This window comes from Trachinotus anak, unplaced genomic scaffold (assembly GCF_046630095.1).
Source record: "Trachinotus anak isolate AG129_WGS33_773 ecotype Australia unplaced genomic scaffold, CSIRO_AGI_Tana_v1 ptg000002l, whole genome shotgun sequence".
In the NCBI taxonomy this organism is placed as follows: Eukaryota; Metazoa; Chordata; class Actinopteri; order Carangiformes; family Carangidae; genus Trachinotus; species Trachinotus anak.
The window spans coordinates 29,056,002-29,070,989 of record NW_027273853.1 but is presented as its reverse complement, the minus strand read 5'-3'; the positions used below and the strand labels follow the sequence as shown (position 1 = coordinate 29,070,989).

The 14,988-nt window shown below is 42.1% G+C and overlaps 1 protein-coding gene across 5 annotated transcripts; it reads right to left on the bottom strand.

Moving 5' to 3' along the window:
- Nucleotides 1-645: 645 nt before the first annotated feature.
- On the bottom strand, nt 646-14,933 carry LOC139607870 (protein NLRC3-like). Of its 5 annotated transcripts, none has more exons than XM_071461163.1 (7): nt 14,687-14,933; nt 13,835-13,972; nt 9,925-10,160; nt 7,870-9,694; nt 3,077-3,253; nt 1,977-2,150; nt 646-1,535 (listed from the first exon to the last, which is right to left on the bottom strand). In XM_071461163.1, the coding sequence occupies exons 2-7, from the start codon at nt 13,951-13,953 to the stop codon at nt 1,502-1,504; spliced, it is 2,565 nt and encodes an 854-aa protein (XP_071317264.1). In that variant the 5' UTR covers nt 13,954-13,972; nt 14,687-14,933; the 3' UTR covers nt 646-1,501. The 5 variants fall into 5 exon arrangements, with proteins under 5 accessions (XP_071317264.1, XP_071317283.1, XP_071317275.1 ...); XM_071461182.1 differs by having other exon boundaries at nt 7,870-9,691; XM_071461174.1 differs by having other exon boundaries at nt 13,835-13,993; nt 14,687-14,736.
- Nucleotides 14,934-14,988: the final 55 nt, after the last annotated feature.

The following is a 14,988-nucleotide window of genomic DNA, read 5'->3' as shown; positions in this document are numbered from 1 at the left end:
TTGTGTTTGAAGGTAAAACATCTGTTCCCGGAGCTGGTGGTTCCTCAACAGCTGAACCTCTTCTCCATGTCTTTTAAACACCGGGTGAACAGGTGTACAGGTGAGCTGTCTATGTGCTTACATCAGCTTCCTGATTGCTGTTGTGTTGTAGGAGACAGAGGAGGAAGTGATTGGCTCAAGGGAACCACCAATCAGCAACAAGTAGTCTGTGCAGCTGCAGACCATGAAGTTCCAGATTTCAAGAGACGGACAGTCACAGACTAAACTAAGATAACTGCACAGGTGTGCAGGTGAACAGCGTGTGACGGCAGGTGGGGTAACCATGGAGATGCCTCACATCTGTCCTGACAGATGTTCCCTCCAGGCAGTAACAGGTTAAACTTGGCTCTAGATGTTTTGAACCAGCTTCGGGCTCAGGTGTGACACCAGGCGGCAGTTCTCTCCATCACCACCAGGTATCACCAGCAGCAACGAGCAGAGGGACACGTCACATCCGTGTTGCGTTTAAACTGTCCAGGAATAATGAAGGCTATGCTGCCTTCAGGTGACTTTCGGAAATATCTGAACTACAACCTGGAAACATTTTCAACAGCTGAAGTTTAAGGCAAAGTGTTTCTGAATGAGTTCAAATAAAATCTGTCAGGATCAGATATGAAAATATGTACTTTATTTTTTAAATCATTTTTAGAACTTTGTCACAGCAGTAAATAACAAGTATTAATATTTGTCTCTGTGAAAACAGCAGTAAAGTGCAGAATAATGTGCAGTAGCTACAGTTGGCAAATACAGGTATAAGTGCAAGTGTAAATACACAGTGTTGGTGTAAGAATGGATGGGGTTGGTGTTACAGATATACTGAATAAAACAGCTGGATATGAATACGTGTTACACAATAGCTCAGATTTGTACAGTATCAATATGAACGTGCTCCAGGGAAGATAATGATTGTATAGCATCAAAACCAGCTTTATAACTAACGCATAAAGCACAACAATAAAATACACAGAACCTTCTGAATAAACACCAGGGATAAAATCATTTAAACTGAAATTGATTTAAACTTCCTCTTCAGTCCTGACCTGTCTCACAGAAGAATGGAGTTTTCTTCTTGTACATTATTCACATTCTCTTGAAATAATTTACAGTGATATTTGGTTTATTAAACACTCTATACATCCACAATGCTCTGTTTTCAATGGGCCTGTACACACACATGGGATGAAGCAGTGCACCAGGCAAAAGGCGAGACCATCCAAATCTTTTCCCCAACTTTACGCATTAGTTACCAATGGAAGTAAATGACTCACACAGACAAACACAGCTTAACAGGGGGAAATAGCATGTCTCCACCTCAAACCAGCTCGCCACAATATAAGTCAGTCACATTTGTGCATGACATAGGGATGATGGTGGAGCTGTAGAGCCTCTCTACACACAAGCTGCTGCCTCCACCTCTCGATTATCAGGATGGACAGACAAACACACACCATCCTCTTCTGTCTCACCTGTCCAAACACCTTGACCCGTCTCTCCACCTGTGTAGAGAAGCAGACAGAGCAGATGGTGGCTGTCACTGAGTATCTCTGCATGAAACAAATGAAGGAAGGACAGGTTCAGATCAGAGCTGATGGTTGGACAGTTTGATGAATGAGGACCAGTGTCTCTGTCCATCAGTGAGGCTGTCAGCTGGAATCAGCTTTATTTCCTGTTCACATGAACACAACAACAACAACAACAGTCGTCTTCACATCAACTCAGACACACGATCACAACAAGCTTCTGGCTGCTCTGATTGGCTGACTGTTGTCTCTCTCTCTCTGTCTCTCTGTCCAATCCTGAAGCCTGTCCCCGTTCTCCTCTCACAGCTTCACTGAGGAGGTTGGAGGTTCACAGGAAACACTGGATCTTTGCTCTGGTACTGAGTTTAGTACAAAACTGCTGAGAGCAGCATGGACTGACTCCGCCCCTCTACTGACCTCAGAGTCTCCAGTCTACAGTCTGGACTCTCCAGGAGATCACACAGATCCTTCAGGTCTGATTCCTCCAGGTGGTTTCCCCTCAGGTCTAGTTCTCTCAGATGGGAGGGGTTGGACCTCAGAGCTGAGACCAGAGGAGCACAGCTCTTCTTTGTCAACCTGCAGTAACTCAATCTGAATAAAGAAGGAGACATGTAGATGATGGTCACTGATAATCAATCACACATGAGAGAGAGAGAGAGAGAGAGAGAGAGAGAGAGAGAGAGAGAGAGAGAGAGAGAGAGAGAGAGAGAGAGAGAGAGAGAAGAAGAGGAAAGTGTACAAAGCATAAAGAAGCTTCAAAATGAAGATGTAAAATAACAATAAGACTAAAAACAAAACCATTATAATAATGATAATAGGTCTAATAATAAGACTAATAGTAATAATAATAATAATAATCACTTACACAAACGAGTGATAACTCAGTCACACTGTAACAAACATGGTGGACTAGCTGCCATGTTCTTCACTGTCTGCTTTAGACTCGGCCTCTTACACACAGTTCAGGTAACAGGGACCAAACTGATCTGCCAACAAAACCCCTACAGCCAACCTCCTTATCAGTTGCTCCTGACATGAATCTAATTGTACCTGCATCCATGTCCCAGCTAAGTTTCCTCTTTTCTACACTTTCCCACCTCAGCCACTGGCCCTGCTTTCATTTGGTTTGTGTTTTAATCTGAAGGTCTGTGGCTTCAGATGATTCTGCTGACATGAAAACAACAACTGCAAGATTTGTTTGAAGAGAGCTGCAGCTTTGATCATGTTCAAACCAGAAGCAGCACCAGAAGATCTGTGAGACTGTTGCAGTTTGTTTCTTATGATGTTTCTTATAATTATATAAAATATTTTTTTTCAAAAACTTAATCACAAAGACTATGACAGGTTTCATCTTTCTTCCTCTGTAATAATTACTACAGAGCATCTTCTGTCTTCACTGGCTCACTGTTATCTTTTTAATCCTAATTTCTTAAGTCCTAAATGTATGAATCAAAGGAAAACCTCAGAGATTTGAAGGGAATATATATAAATAACTCAGCTCCAGTCCATGAACTGACCTCAGAGTCTCCAGTTTACAGTTTGGACTCTTCAGTCCAGCAGAAAGCAGCTCCACTCCTGAATCCAGCAGGTTGTAGTTGTGACTCAGGTCCAGGTCTCTCAGATGTGAGGAGCTGGACTTCAGAGCTGAGGCCACGACTTGAAAGTGAGTCTTTAAGAGTCCACTACAACCAAGGCTGTGATTAGAGAAAATATAAAATCTGTTACAATCAAATCAGGCAATTTATAATAAAAATACACTCAAAGCATATAATGACAAAATATCATAATTTGATTAACATCTGTCCTTCACATCTGTGGTTCAGCTCATCTTATTGTGTTTGACATGAAACAGTAATCCTCATCACTCTTTCTCAAACCTGCAGACTTTTAATCAGAATCACATTTTTGCAGAAGAAGGGCTGGAAAATGATGTCACATTAATGCCTCCATCATGTGATTTGATCCAGAGTCAGGATGAGGCCATCTCGTTTAGAAAAACATTCTTACTGTCCAGAACATTTCTTCTGGGTTCAACAAACATTTAAATCTAATATTAAATCTAATATTTAACATAACATCATCAGAAAACATGACACTGAGCTCTGGTGTGTAGATGAAGACTGAATCCTCCCATTCTGCTCTGATAGATTCAGACCTGTGTTCTTAGCTTGAGCTGAATATTTCCTGATTCGACTCTCCTCCACAACAACAGGAGAGAAAACAGCTGGGACTTTCTGTCCATTTAAAACAACATGGAAAGACTTTAAAGTTCCACCATGAAATATTTTACCCTTCAAAATGAAAAGTTGAATAATCAATAAGGAACACTGTAGTAAAGATCAATATTTTCTTCCATTTCCCCTCTTCTTCTCTTCACCTACCTCATGTCCCTTCATTTCCTCTCCCTTCATTGGCTCTTGTTTTCACCTTCACCACCCCTCATTGACCTGATTGATTTAGTTCACCTGGTAACTCCAGGGTAATTTAAAAGCTTCACTCCCAGACTTCAGTCATTCATTCTTTTTCACCTTTGCATGGGGTGCTCTGTTCATCTAGAAGATTATGAAATTCAATATCCTTATGGCCAAGTGGAGATGACATAACTGATGTGGCTGATCCTGTGCTGACTGATCAGGTTGAAATCATAAAGGAACTTTTAGTGACAATGAGCGGTATTCAGCAACTCATGGATTGACCCTCTACTCCTCATTCCTCCTCTAGATATTCATCCAAATCTGGGTAATAACCAGGGAAGAGACACTTTGCGTGCAACCTACCAGAATCCCTCAAGCAGAACAGCAAGCTGTTCAAGTTCCAAGAACTACCACAACTCCAGTCATCCTAATCTACTCGACCCTAATGAGACAACGCATTTTAAATATCACATTCTCCTTGATCATCTGAAAGTGGACCAAGCCAAGCGACTAGCTCTTGCTTTTTCTCTGTTTCTGAACCACAAGCCATTGCAGCTCTTGGTGAATGTTATGGGCAACCTAAACAACTGGCATTGATCTTATCACTCTTATCACTCCAGTCAGACTGGGCCCTTCTCGGTCACCAGAAGCCTTTAAAACCCATGGACACTCCTAGGCAACCAATCCTTAGACCATCACTCCTTTGCCTGCTGCTGTGTTTCAGGCAACATGCTGTAGTGCTAAGTTTTGATATTAAAGTCATGTTTCACCAAATCCGTCTCCAACCTTAAGACAGATATAAACAAAGATACTCCCCCTTCAGTGTACCAATGTCAGGTCCTTCCTTTTGGTTCCACTTGTAGTCCCTGCTGTGTGATTTACGCTCTGCAAAAACATGTAAAGGACAACCTACCTGACAATGGTGTTCAGTATTCAATAACCCAGTGTTTCTATGTTGACAATTGCTTACAAAGATCACATCAATGACAGCTCGAACACTCCTTGACAAATTGAGAGCTACACTTTCTGTGGGAGGCTTTGACCTCCATCAATGGGCAAGCAATGATCCCTCTGTGATCAGCCATTTACCATCTGAAGCAAGGACTAAAACCAGTGAACTCTGTCTCTCTGAATACCAGGCTGATCCCCAAGAGCACATACTGGGACTACTGTGGAACTGCAAACCTGACCTTTTCATGTACAAATACACCTTGGAAGCACATCCCATAACAATGCAACAAATCTACAGAGTTCTTTCCCATCTCTATAGGCTACCTTCTACTTTTCGCAACTTGTGCAAAAATTCTGGCTCAACAGCTATGGAGATCTAGATCGGATGATACCCTTCTTCCACAAGACCTCCTAACAGCTTGGAAATCCTGTGAAGAACTCTATTACCTTCTTCAACTCACCATGCCTCGCTGTTATACTTCCAAAGAGATGGGTGCTCCAACCGCAGTTTAAGACATCTATATCCTCTGTGATGCCTCTGAACATGCCTATGGTGCTGTTGCATATTTGAAATCAGAAGATAACAAAGGCCAAGCAGAGCCGAGATTCATACTTGGTTGTTCACTTGTCTCCCCAAAACGACAATTATCAGTACCGAGATTGGAGTTACAGTATGTGCAGCACTACCCAATGCATGCCTCAGTGATCTTACCTGGAATGAACCCACCCTACCAATCAGAGATGCTACACTTTGGTCTGATTCTACAACTGTGCACCACTGGTTTGAAGCAGACTCACGTCACTTTAAAGTATTTGTAGGAAGAGTATCAGAAATCCAAACTCTTACAAACAGTCAAGATAAGAAATATGTCATTTGAGCTGATAACCCTGCTGATGGTGTTACAACAGGCAAATTCTTGTCGGATATACTCGGTCCAGATACTTGGCCTAAACATCAATCAGCCAAACCTTGCGATGATAAAGCAGAGTTGAGTTTCACTTCTTTGGTGTCATCAATACCACTGCTAATGTTCCAAACATAAACAGTTTCAAGATTTTTTGGAGGTCGATTGCTACAAAGCCATCAAGTGAAATCTGTTTCAATCCATCCAACTCAATGCATTTAGGCATGTAGACACGGTCAAGATGACCTGCTGAAGTTCAAACTGAGCATCAGAACGGGGAAGAAAGGTGATTTAAGTGACTTTGAACGTGGCATGGTTGGTGATGCCAGACAGGCTGGTCTGAGTATTTCAGAAACTGCTGATCTACTGGGATTTTCCCGCACAACCATCTCTAGGGTTTACAGAGACTGGTCCGAGAAAGAGAAAATACTCAGTGAGCGGCAGTTCTCTGGGAGAAATACCTTGTTGATGTCAGAGGTCAGAGGAGAATGGACAGACTGCTTTGAGTTGATAGGAAGGCAACTCAAATAACCACTCATTACAACCAAGGACTGCAGAAGAACATGTCGAACCTTGAAGCAGATGTTCTACAGCAGCAGAAGACCTCACCAGGTGCCACTCCTGTGAGCTAAGAACAGGAAACTGAGGCTACAGTTCACACAGGCTCAACAAAACTGGACAATAGAAGATTGAAAAAACGTTGCCTGGTCTGATGAGTCTGGATTTCTGCTGCGACATTCGGATGTTAGGGTCAGAGATCAACATGGAGCATGGATCCATCTTGCCTTGTATCAACAGTTCAGGCTGGTGGTGATGGTGTAATGGTGTGGGGGATATTCTCTTGGCACATTTTGGGCCCTTAGTACCAACTGAACATTGTTAAACGCCACAGCCTACCTGAGTATTGTTGCTGACCATGTCCATCCCTTCATGACCACAGTGAGCCATCTTCTGATGCTGCCTCCAGCAGGATAATGCTCCATGTCACAAAGCTCAAATCATCTAAAACTGGTTTCTTGAACATGACAGTGAGTTCACTGGACTCAAATGTCCTCCACAGTCACCAGATCTCAGTCCAATAGAGCAGTTTTGGGAGGTGGTGGAACGGGAGATTCATATCATGGATGTGCAGCCGACAAATCTGCAGCAACTGTGTGATGCTATCATGTCAATATGGACCAAAATCTCAGAGAAATGTTTCCAGCACCTTGTTGAATCTATGCCATGAAGAATTAAGACAGTTCTGAAGGCAAAACGGGGTCCAACCCGGCACTAGCAAGGGCAGTGGGAAACCCACTCAGTAAAGAATGCTATGAGGAAAACCATTGGTGAGCAAATGGTCACTGAAGAGGTTCTGAGAAAAGTGTTGATTGAAATTGAAAACATTCTTAATTCAAAAAACCTTGGCTATGAATCCTCAGATATTGCAGATATTGATCCAGTCACTCCCAACCTTCTGGGACATAATGCATCACTCCCTCCATTACCTTACCCTGATTCCAATCTTCTTTGTCGATGACATTTGCACCATGCACAGATATTGTCTGATCACTTCTGGAATCATTTCACCAAATCCAACTTACCATTACTTCAAACATGGCACGAATGGCAAAGGGACAAACCAGATCTGCAGTTAAACTAAGTGTTGACCTCACCTGAGGACATTTATCAGACTTCACACAGCTTCCTCTGGACACACTAAAGGCTTTATACTACTGTTCTCATATGCAGTTGCAACTGGAAAAACAGACTGAAGTGTAAGATCAGTGGAGTCCTGCTTTAATTTGTTTTATCAGGTTTGAATTAAACCAAAAAGACTCAAAATAACATAGAACATTAATAAATATACCATCAACAATTGATCACGAATAAACAAAGGAACACTTTTTATTAATTTATCACAACCAAATGAAAAAAATCCTCATTTTGGCAAACACACCATTTACTGTGATACACTGATATACTGTGTATATCTGAATTTGAGTAAACTACTAATCTAATCTACAAACTGATAGTTATATTGATCATGTCTGGACTCACCGAGCCTTCCTGCAGTTCCTCACAGCTGGGATCAGTCTCCGTCGTCCCTCCTCTGATGTGTTGTACTTCTTCAGGTCCAACTCATCCAGAACCTCCTCCGACATCTGCAGCATGTAGGCCAGAGCTGAGCAGTGGATCTCAGAGAGTTTCTTCTCTGATCTGTTCTCTGACAAAAGGAACTCTTGCATCTCCTGAGGAACTGAGTGGTCGTTCATCTCCATCAGACAGTGTAGGATGTTGATGCTTCTGTCAGGAGAGATAAAATAACTGTTCATCTCCTTCAGGTTGTTGAAGGCTCTCTGGATGGTTCCTGGACTGTTCTCTGTCTGACCCAGCAGACCTCCTAAGAGTCTCTGGTTGGACTCCAGTAAGAGGCCATGAAGGAAGCAAACAAACAGGTCCAGGTGACCATTCTTACTTCTGAAGGATTTCTCCATGACTCTCCTCAAGAAGACATCCAGGGTTAAATCAACATATTTTCTCAGGAAGTTCTCCAGGACCTCTGTGTTCCTGTTGGTGTAACAGTGGAACATGTAGACTGCAGCCAGAAACTCCTGAATGCTCAGATGAACAAAGCAGTAGACTGTTTTCTGGAAGATCACACTCTCTCTTTTGAAGATCTCAGTACAGAGTCCTGAGTACACCGAGGCCTCTGTGACATCCAGACCACACTGCTCCAGGTCTTCTTGGTAGAACATGATGTTTCCTTTCTCCAGATGTTCAAACGCCAGCCTCCCCAGCTTCAGAAGAACTTCCCTGTCAGCCTCCATCAGCTCCTGTGGACTCGTCTCATGTCCCTCATCATACTTGAGCTTCTTCCTCTTTGTCTGAACCAGCAGGAAGTGTGAGAACAGGTCAGTCAGGGTCTGGGGCAGCTCTCCTCTCTGCTCTGTAGTCAACATGTGCTCCAGAACTGTAGCAGTGATCCAGCAGAAGACTGGGACTTGACACATGATGTGGAGGCTCCTGGACTTCTTGATGTGTGAGATGGTTCTGCTGGACAGCTCTTCATCACTGGATCTCCTCCTGAAGTACTCCTCCTTCTGGGCGTCAGTGAAGCCTCGTACCTCTGTTACCCTGTCAACACATGTAGGAGGGATCTGATTGGCTGCTGCAGGTCTGGAAGTGATCCAGACCAGAGCCGAGGGAAGCAGGTTCCCCTGGATGAGGTTTGTCAGCAGCAGGTTGACTGATGACGTCTGTGTGACATCAGACACAACCTCCCTGTTGTTGAAATCCAGTGAAAGTCTGCTTTCATCCAGGCCGTCCAAGATGAACACAACTTTACAGACAGCCAGCTGCTCTGCTGTGACCTTCTGTAATGTTGGATGGAAAACATGGAGCAGCCTGAGAAGACTGTACTGCTGCTCTCTGATCAGGTTCAGCTCCCTGAACGAAAGCAGAACCAGCAGACTGACATCTTGGTTCTCCAAGCCCTCTGCCCAGTCCAGACTGAACTTCTGCACTGAGAAGGTTTTTCCAACTCCAGCGACGCCGTTGGTCAGAACCACTCTGATGTGTCTCTGTTGGTCAGGTAAGGCTTTAAATATGTTGTGTCTCTGTTGGTCAGGTAAGGCTTTAAAGATGTCCTGACACTTGATTGGAGCGTCATGGAGGGTCTTCATCTTGGAAGCTGTCTCCAGCTGCCTCACCTCATGTTGGGTATTCACCTCTTCACTCTGTCCCTCTGTGATGTAGAGCTCAGTGTAGATCCTGTTGAGGAAGGTTCCACTTCCGGTTCCATCAGTTCCTTCAGTCACACGTTCACATCTGCTCCTCAGACTGATCTTATGTTGATCTAAAACCTCCTGCAGACCACCATCTGCTGAAAGAGAAGAGACAATGTCAGACTGAAGACAGAGAATCTGAGAATCTGCTGATTGTTTTCATCAGCTACAGAAAAACTAAAGAGCAGCAAAGAAAAGCTTTTTAATGTTGTGGTTTTTAGAACCATCTGAAATGTCAGTGCTGTGTGATAGAACAACTGACACTGGAGAAAACAACAGGTCCTGGTTTCAGAAATGAAGACATCAGCAGACACATGTTCAGTCTCACTTTGTACAGTGCTGCTCTGACTGGCTGTCTGCAGTCCAGGTCTGGTTCTGGGTCTTTTTCCACACTGGGGACAGGAGGGGTCTCCTGAAGACCCAGACTGGTCCAAGTATGAGGTGAAGCACTGTCTGCAGAACCAGTGTCCACAGCTGGTAGAGACTGGATCCTTCAGGACGTCCTGACACAGAGCACAGCAGGACAGCTGCTCCTCCACAGAGACACCACTCCTCTTCCTCCCTCTGTGAAGACATCTCTTTATCACTAACATGTCACAGTCAGAGATCAACATCTGCACTCTGATTGGTTGCCAACCTCAAGGGGGCAGATTTTAAATAATATGAGCAGTTCTGTGGGCAGACACCAGAGGAGGGCTTGTTTATTGAGTTTTCAAAATAAAAACACCTCAGAAATACATAGTTTTACTTCAAAAATGACTCAGTAATTTACTAAAACATCTGCTCACTGTTTTTATCAAACAATCTAACTGTGTACACTCTGCTCCACCACGGCCCTTTAATTACTGATATCTTTAAATCTCTGTCATGTTTATTAGCTGCAGTAAAAATATGGAAAAGAAAAAAGTTAAAATGTTCTTTGATCAGATAATTTCACAGAAAACAAGTAACCTCAGCAGTTGGTATTAATACACTGATAAGACAGAATAACTTTCAGTGACACAACAGCAGCTGTTACAGGAAGTGACATCAACTGCAGGATCTCAACACACTAAACACAGAGCCCCTGAAAGGAAGTCGTGTCACCATTTTTTTTCAGCAATGGCAGATCATGGAGCATCTCAATAGCTCCTGAAAGTTAGCAGCAAATACTAGCAGTGCAGCAGAGTTTCAACAGAATATGCAATTTGGAGACGTTTAAATTATGTGATTGTATATTATGGGCACAGCTGAATCAAGTTAACGTGCATTAAAGCAGGTTAGTGGATTTCCCCATTAAATTAGAGGATTTAGGGAAATTAACAGATGAGAGATTAGACTGAGATACTGAGTATGGATTAGGCCAACACCACACAACATTAACCAGGAGCAGCCTATTCATTTAAAAATCCATTCTCGTGATGCCATTTCATCCAATGTTGGGAAATTAGAGTAACATGCTTTTAAATGTGATTTTTAGGGGTAGTTAAATATTAGTTAAATATATATATTTTTAATGTTGTAGAGCAGTTTAAATACTTGGAGTACAGATTCTGTCTAAGATAGAACACATTGTAAAAGCTAATTATGAACATTTAATGACCAAAATTAATGGGTTGATAGATAGTTGGATATCACTACCTGTATCTATAATTGGGAGAATAAATAATTTTAAAATGAATATACTGCCAAAATGATTTTATCTATTCCAAAATATTTCTCTACCACCACCATCAGATTTGTTTTCAAAAATTAAAAACATATTTGGGTGATTTATATGGAGCAATAGGAGGCTTTGCATGTCTCTGCTGTATTTACTATTTGCTTGAGGGGGTTTAAAATGTCCAAACTTGTTATGGTACTACTGGGCTGTGGAGCTGAGATTGAAAAGATTATTTCAAAACACATTTTATTGGATCCTAAACTATTTCTTCTGAGTTGAGCTCCAGAGAAACACAACTATAGTAACTATAGTAAAAGCGAACGTGCATTTATAGACCTTAGTTTGCTTCATGCCAAACAATGCATAGCTCTGTTTTGGAAAAACATTCATAGGCCATGTACTACTCAATGGATAACACAAAATTGGTTTGTAAAGGGAGATGGAAGAGTATAATTATGAGTGACTTGGAGTAGTCGAGGTTCTTTGTTCTTTGCTCACCATTGCTCATCATTGACGAAGTTCCCTCCTCGAACAACTACACCGGAGACGGAGTCAATAAACCAGAAAATTACCAACAAAAGACTACAGAGAATCCACAGCTGAGAATAAAGGGTCAGAGGAGAAGTGAGAAAAATTGGTTTGCCAACCAGCAGTGGATAACTACCGGAACTCTGCAGCTCTCAGGCTTGTGTGGCAAAGAAGTGACTGAGACTTTCAAAGAGGAACTTTGGACTCTGCACAGAGTCATAGGACTCTGAAATCATCTCAGAACTGGCCACAGAGTGATGGCTGTGGCCAGGACATCTGGAAATTATACATAAGCCAACCAGCTTCAGCTTATATTAGTTTGAACTTATTGATTATTAAATGATTTGAAAATGAATAACAGCTGAATGCCTTGCCTAAAAATATTCTTTCAATAAAATTTCATGGCAAATACACAGATTTTTGTATTTATTTGAGACTAATGGTTCTTTATAGACAGTAATGGACTGTATGTAGAATAACAACAAGTGGTTCTGAGAGGTTACTTCAACCGATCCTTGGGGCTTACAAAGTCACTAAACAATATCCTAGCACCATAATAAATGCACAGATCATTTAATGGGCGTGGCTGATAGTTGTATCTGGCACAATAAGGCTACTCGGCCAGGGTAGACGTCCAGAGGTAGGCAGTTAGAAGCTGGGCAAGCCTCCTTGCCACCAGTTTAAATAGTCTCAGAATCTACTGATAGGATTATAATCCTGCATAGCTGAGGGCTCGGACCTTTAAGACTGGAGCTGGTCCAGACCACCTGTACTGGGGTAATCCTGGCAATCTAACACTGTATTGTATAAGGAATCTTGTTGGTAGGTGCTGCGTGGTGGAGGAGCAGTGATGCAGCAGGTCAGGACGGCTGAGTGGACCACGGTCAGATTGAAAACAAAACATGGTGTGTTTCAAATAAGACAGCAATAAGGAATCATAGTAAATGCCACACTGCCACATTATATAAGGAATCAGACTTAAAATTGTATATGAATGTAATGTATATGGAGTAGTAATACTGAATACAACATATATATAAGGAATCATTCTGCTGGATTGTGCATCCTGTATGTCAGGTGTGCTACAGGGTGAGGAGCAGTGATGTTACAGGACAAATGATGCTGCAGGTGGAGGAGCAGTAACCATGACCTGGATGACTGAGAATCTGCACAGATGTAGAGTTTGTCGAACCCTTTCTCTCTGCCTGTTTCTTCCTCTCTCAACACATCAACCAGAGGGGGATTCAGTGGAGCCTGAACATTTTCTGCAGTCAGACAGCACTCTCACTCTGTCTCAACATTTTTAATAAACCAGACATGAAGCCAATGATGTGTTCTTTCCTTGTGGAAACAGTGCAAATGCAGTGTTTCATCACCTCACATATTTTTTGTTGTTAGCCTCTTTAGTGATGTAAGACCTGCTGACCTGAGCCAAATCCTCATTGTTCTGACTGAATGTAGCCTCCCCACGCAGCACAATAAACCATGGTGCAGACTATATGTAAGACAGAAGATGGGCACAAACCACTTAACATACTATTCATGTTTCTGAATTTACTGGAGATTAATTAAATGAATATGTGACGATCATTGATATTCACCTGTCAGTCTCCTGCTATCCTATCTGAAAGTCATAAAGATGAAATAAGTCATTAAGATCAATTAACCCTCAGTTACCATTGGATTACTGAAGGAATATTAAAGAATTAAGTGCAATCTGAAACATTTTGAACATTTTGTTAACCAAGGTGAGGTTAGCCTAAAAATGTCAACAAGGTAGATGATGCTAGCTGTTATCCTCAAACATAGACTGTATGTCCTCCAATAGTAACAAGTTTTTCCTTTTAAAAAATATATAGTGATGTAACTACATACATTCTGTCTCTTTCCTTGCTCGTTTTCAAATTACCTGCTTAGAACTTCTGGCAACTATATTAAGTCTCCATGAATCACGTGACGATCAAGCATTTTGGACCTTCACTGACACGACTCTCTCTTTCAAGGGCTCTGACTAAACTCTGTTACAGAGACAGTTCACAGGTTCACAGGTTTGTATCAGGTCTCTTACTGTGACTCTGAGGGTCCAGGTTCTTTACTGAAGTCTGGAGGTTCATATTTGGACCGGTGACTCTTCACAGACAGACAGCTGGGCGCTCTGTCCTCCTCTTCCTCCACACGATCCCTCATCTCCAGGACTTTAATCAGTCTGAGAGAGAAACCAGTGACACTCACAAACACAAGAATCATGACAAACAATTTTAAATTAAATTATTAAAATTATAGCAAATACATTAAAGTGCACCCCAAATATTCCATATGCCACTTTTTTTTTAACCATGAGCTACTAACTAAGTCAGTAACTAAACTAACTACTACTAAGTTAGTAGCAGGAGAACTCAAAGGAAGCTTTTGATGCTCCTGTAAGAAATTTCACAATAAACCTCATTCAGTATAAAGACAAAACACTCAGGATGCCCCGATTGATCAGCTGATTTTCACGTGATTTCCTGTTTTCTCTTCCTGAGAGCAGCTGTGAAGCTCCGCCTCCCGCCAACAGACCAAAACAACAACTTGTCGGCCATGTTTGACTTTTACACAGAAGTTTTTACTCATTCAGTACAAAGACAAAAACACTCAGGATGCCCCGATTGATCAGCTGATTTTCATTAAAATATGTGATCGGTAGATCAGAATCGCCAACAACAACAACAACAACAACAACAACATGTCGCCATGTTTGACTCCTCCACGGTCTGATGTAACGTTCACTGCCTCAGTGGCGCAGTCGGATTTTTGAGCAACATGAGCCCGTACAGCAGAAAAAAGTTACGTTTGCAGGATCGATTTTATATCAGAAGACAGAAGAACTGACTCAGAGCCTGTGGCAGTAAAATGATAATAATCTTGCGTGGACCCTCACCGGCCTCGGCCTCCTGCTCTCCTGCTGCTGCTCCGTCAGTCTGAGCTCTGGAGGTCGTCACTTCCTGCTGCTCCTCCCTTCTGCTCTCACATCACAGCAGGAGTCTGTCCACGCGTTTGTTTACCTGCAAATTAGCTGTAATTTTATCAGTCTGTTAACATTATGTTCTTTTTAAAGACTTACTGTATTACTTATGATAACACCATCCAGCAAGATAAAGGTTTAAATGAAGGACTGAGTCACTTTCAATTCAATAAAGTTTTTAGGATTTTACACTGAGGTACTTTTTAACTATTTCGATG